The sequence below is a fragment of the Poecilia formosa genome, unplaced genomic scaffold, assembly GCF_000485575.1.
Source record: "Poecilia formosa unplaced genomic scaffold, Poecilia_formosa-5.1.2 Scaffold322, whole genome shotgun sequence".
NCBI classification, from domain to species: Eukaryota; Metazoa; Chordata; class Actinopteri; order Cyprinodontiformes; family Poeciliidae; genus Poecilia; species Poecilia formosa.
This window is the reverse complement of record NW_006800261.1, coordinates 311,231-315,550: the sequence shown is the minus strand read 5'-3', so window position 1 is coordinate 315,550 and position 4,320 is coordinate 311,231. Positions and strand designations below refer to the sequence as shown.

The 4,320-nt window shown below is 30.6% G+C and overlaps 1 protein-coding gene across 1 annotated transcript in view; it reads right to left on the bottom strand.

Moving 5' to 3' along the window:
- unc93a (unc-93 homolog A) overlaps nt 1–2,885 on the bottom strand; it is an 8,945-nt gene extending 6,060 nt beyond the window's left edge. The window contains exons 1-2 of the mRNA XM_007573259.2: nt 2,677–2,885; nt 1,659–1,840 (exon numbers count right to left, since the gene is read on the bottom strand). Coding sequence (XP_007573321.1) covers nt 1,659–1,840; nt 2,677–2,766 — 272 coding nt within the window. The 5' untranslated portion in view covers nt 2,767–2,885. The remainder of the gene's footprint in view (nt 1–1,658; nt 1,841–2,676) is intronic.
- Between the last annotated feature and the right edge of the window lie 1,435 nt (nt 2,886–4,320).

Sequence of the window (4,320 nt, the reverse complement as noted above, 5' to 3'; positions counted from 1 at the left end):
ATATTTAATGGCACAATGAGCTGAAGTTAGTTTAGATTCCCAACAATAGAAAAAAAAAAAGCCTTGTTAAGGTCAAAGGTCATAGAAAACATTACAGGCTCATTTTAGGCGTTTCTGCACAAAACTGAGTGACAAATCATGAGCAACAACTTGTAATGCACTAAAATTATCCTGCACTGCAAAAACTCAAACTCTTACCAAGTATTTTAGTTTAGTTTCTAGGGCAAATATATTAGTACATTGATAAAAAAGTTTATTTATAAAATGGGAAAAATGTCTTGTTTAAAGTGAAATAATCTGCCAAGAACTTTCCATCAATATTAAGGAAAAACAGGCGCTGATATCTTGCTAAAAAGTTACTTTTATGTTAGTTTGTCTTATTTTAACTGTACTAATATATTTGCCCTAGAAACTAAACTAAAATACTTAGTTTCTAAGTATTTTAGTTTAGTGAGAGTTTGAGTTTTTGCAGAGTTTGAGTTTTTGCAGTGCAGGATAATTTTAGTGCATTACAAGTTGTTGCTCATGATTTGTCACTCAGTTTTGTGCAGAAACGCCTAAAATGAGCCTGTAATGTTTTCTATGAACTTTGACCTTAACAAGGCTGTTTTTTTCTTCTATTGTTGGGAATCTAAACTAACTTCAGCTCATTGTGCCATTAAATATCAGTTTGTTTAATCAAGAAAAGACTAAATACTGTAGTTTCAGCAGGTGAGATCTTCCTTCTGCACAACTTTCCCCTAGCTGAGCTGCACCTCTAACCCAGTGAAGCTTATTCTGCACAAAGATTATTTTTATATATAATATGATTTAACTCAATAATTAGGAACTCAAAAAAATTCACTTTTAGGTGTTTTTGTGGGCTTTTTCCTCAAATTATTTTGTTTAACTCTATAAAATATGCTAATTATAATCACATTGCAGACAGAAACAACAGAAAAATTAAATACATTTGAGGGAGTTTAGAAAAAAGGGATAAAATTACCTTTAAAGAGGCGCTATTATGTGTTTTCTGGGCACATCATATAATTTTATAGCACAATCAAGTAACCATGTTGCCTTCAGTTGTTATAAAAATGATTAATTCATCAAACATGACTTTAAATAAATGTAACTTTGCAATTTAACGGCTTGAAACATAAAATAAAAATAAAATACATCATTTAGCATAAAATTAACCCAATTTTTATCCAAATCCAAAATTGTTTTTGAGGTAGATTTGAGAAATTACAAATAAAAAAACAAAACAAAACAATAATAATGTTCGTAATAATAATATTAAAAAATATTTCAAGATGATATGTGAAACTAATATGGATGAAAAAAGTTCTAGTTCCATTGGGAGATTATTTCACTTAAAACAAGACATTTTCCCATGTTTTTCATCAATATTAAGGAATTATTTACTTTAAACAAGCTCCTATATCTTGCTAAAACGCCACTTTTCAATTAGTTTTGTCTTATTTGTCTTATTGCACATTTCCTATAAGATTTCTTATCTTGTAAATTTATGTGAATCTGCACAGAAAAATGAAAGCCACACCATGATTTTCTGACTCAAACGTCCTAAAGTTTCCATTTGTTTGTTGATTTTCATGATTTTTAGAGGTTTAATCAGCCTCTCCTGGTCAGATTTTTTTAAAAACTCGGCTCTTTACCATCCAGGGTAGAGGTTTCCGAATGAGTAGGACACGTAGCAGGCCATTCCCACGACGATGGTCCATTTGCAGCCCAGGTTTTTGATCATGATGGGCGGCAGGAACATGGAGGAGATGATGATGGCGGCGTAGATGACGCTGAGGGACGCGACGCCCATCCCCTGCTCCGCATTCAAGCTGCTCTGCACCACACAAAATACAGTAGAAATCAGAAACCAATCAGTTTTTAAAGGAGACAACAGGTTTTTATTTAAATTTAACAATATGTGCTGGAATATCACTGAAAATCAAAATAATATGCACAATTTTAGTGTTAAATATGAAGAATATTAATAGTTTCCTGATTTAAATGTGAATTTAATGAAAGATTTTAGCCTATCGACACCTTTTTTACATTAAAAATATTTTTGTCTAATAAACCACTGGTTTACAGATATTTATTTTGTAAAACACTTTAACTTTAATAACACACTAATTGATTAAATACAGTAATACTTTAATTGATACAATATTAAAAATCCCAATAAAATACATTACAAATTAATAAATGTAAAAATACTTCATTAATCCCAAAGGGAAATTAAATTAAATTAAATTAAATTAACACATTTTTATTAGAAATGTGACAAGATATTAAGAGTATTAATAGTTTTCCATTTAAATGTGTATTTAATAAAATATTTTACTCAGCCCATCAATTATTGTTTTCCAGACGGTCAGAACTGAAACCAGACGGGTCTTAAAGAGTCTGGTTAAGAACTTAATGTAAAGTTGAACTTAAAGTAAAAATTTAAGCAAAATAATTTTTTTTAGATTAAATTTAAAGATTTGTATTTTAAGTAAATCATAAAGTGTCACTTTCTGACATTTTCACACTTGAATTTATTCATGTAATGTGACAAACATGGTTTTATGATTATTTAGCCTTAAAAATCCCTTCTTTAATGAATGAGCATTAATTAAAATCTTTATTTTTAGCACTTTTTGAAATAAAAATAAACATTTTAGCATCATTTACCTGTAAGCTCTGCAGGCCTCCATAAGCCGTAAACAGAGACAGAAATCCAATGGAGACCACCAACACATTCTTAAAGTTTCGGCTGATCATGATTGACTTTTATTTAAAAAAATAAAATAAAAATAAAATAATGAAGCTTTTAAAAAAAAAGAAACCCAAAACGTCCAGGTGGGGTTTAATGTAGCCGCTCTGCTCAAGAGCAAAGTCAGAGGAAGACTGTTTATGCTGCAATGATTCTGAATCTGATAAAGTCGTACAGTTAAAATAGATCAGGATAAAGTCCAACCCACACACACACACACACACACACACCATTTAGATAGTTTAATTCCTGCTGATTACTTATCACCATCTAAATCTGTCATAAAAATCTTTTCCCTTTCTTCCCTCTCTTATTATTAAAAATGTTTCATTTCAGAGCTTTAAAATCCAGATTTCCATGTTTTTGTTGTTTTTCTCCCGTTTCTGATCATATGTACATATAAGCATGAAAGTATGGAGCAAGCAGCAGTGAGCAAAGGTTTACAGCATGTCGATGCTTTTACGGGAATGCCAACTCAGAGTTTTACAACGCAGCGTGTTTACAGGAATGAGACAAACTTGGATGGTTTTCTCCAGGATTCAAAGTCGAGGAGACGCCTGGTGAACGCTTCGCATATCAGCTGACCCATTTGATAAAAACTGGACTGGGCAGGAAGAGAGAAGATGACATGTTTTAAATGAAACCTAATCAGTAATATAAGCGAAGGTGCAGTCTATTAATATAGCTGTTAGTGAACTATAGTAAAACTGACTGGCATTCATAATTATTTATGATTTAATTAGCTTTGGCATGGTGCTATCAGTTTGGTGGCAACATGCCTACCAAAGTTGTGTTTTGTGCTACAAAAAAACAAAACACAAGTTCAAGTTTGGTTTCACACTGTATAAGAAATTCTTCAAGGTTTCGAGGAATTTTGTTTTTTTAAATAACTAGCTTTTCTCTTTTTTTCTACTCCAGAGTCTATGGAGTTAACAAACTACATTTTTAGCTCATAGCTAATATTTAGCCTGTTAGCTAAGCTTCCTAACCAAATATTTAGCTTGATTATAATTGGCTTTCCAACTATTTTATGTGTAGTTAAATATTTAGCTTGTTAACTAAATGTTTGCAAGCTAAATGTTTTTTGCAAGCTTATTTAAAAAGCTTTGAAGCTAAATATCTATCTGGCAAAAAAATTATTTAGCTTGCCAACAATATATTTCGTTAGGAGTAAATTATTTTGCTTGATAGCCATATGTTTAGTTAGCCAACTAGATATTTTTGTTTGGAGCTAAATATTTAATTGACAAGCTTAGTTAAACAACTTTGAAGCTAAACATTTAGCTTGCTAACAAAATATTTAGTTTGGAGCTAATTATTTAGCTAGCTAACCAAATATTTAGCTTGCTAACTAAATATTTTATTTGGAGCAAATTATTTAGATAGTCAACAAGCTATCTAAATATTAGCCAAAGTGAAATATTTAATTGAGAACACTTAGTTAACCAACTTTAAAGCTAAATATTTAGCTTGCTAACAATATATTTAGCTTGCTAACAATATATTTAGTTTGGAGCAAATTATTTAGCTTGCTAGCTGTAAATTTACCAAGCCAAATATGT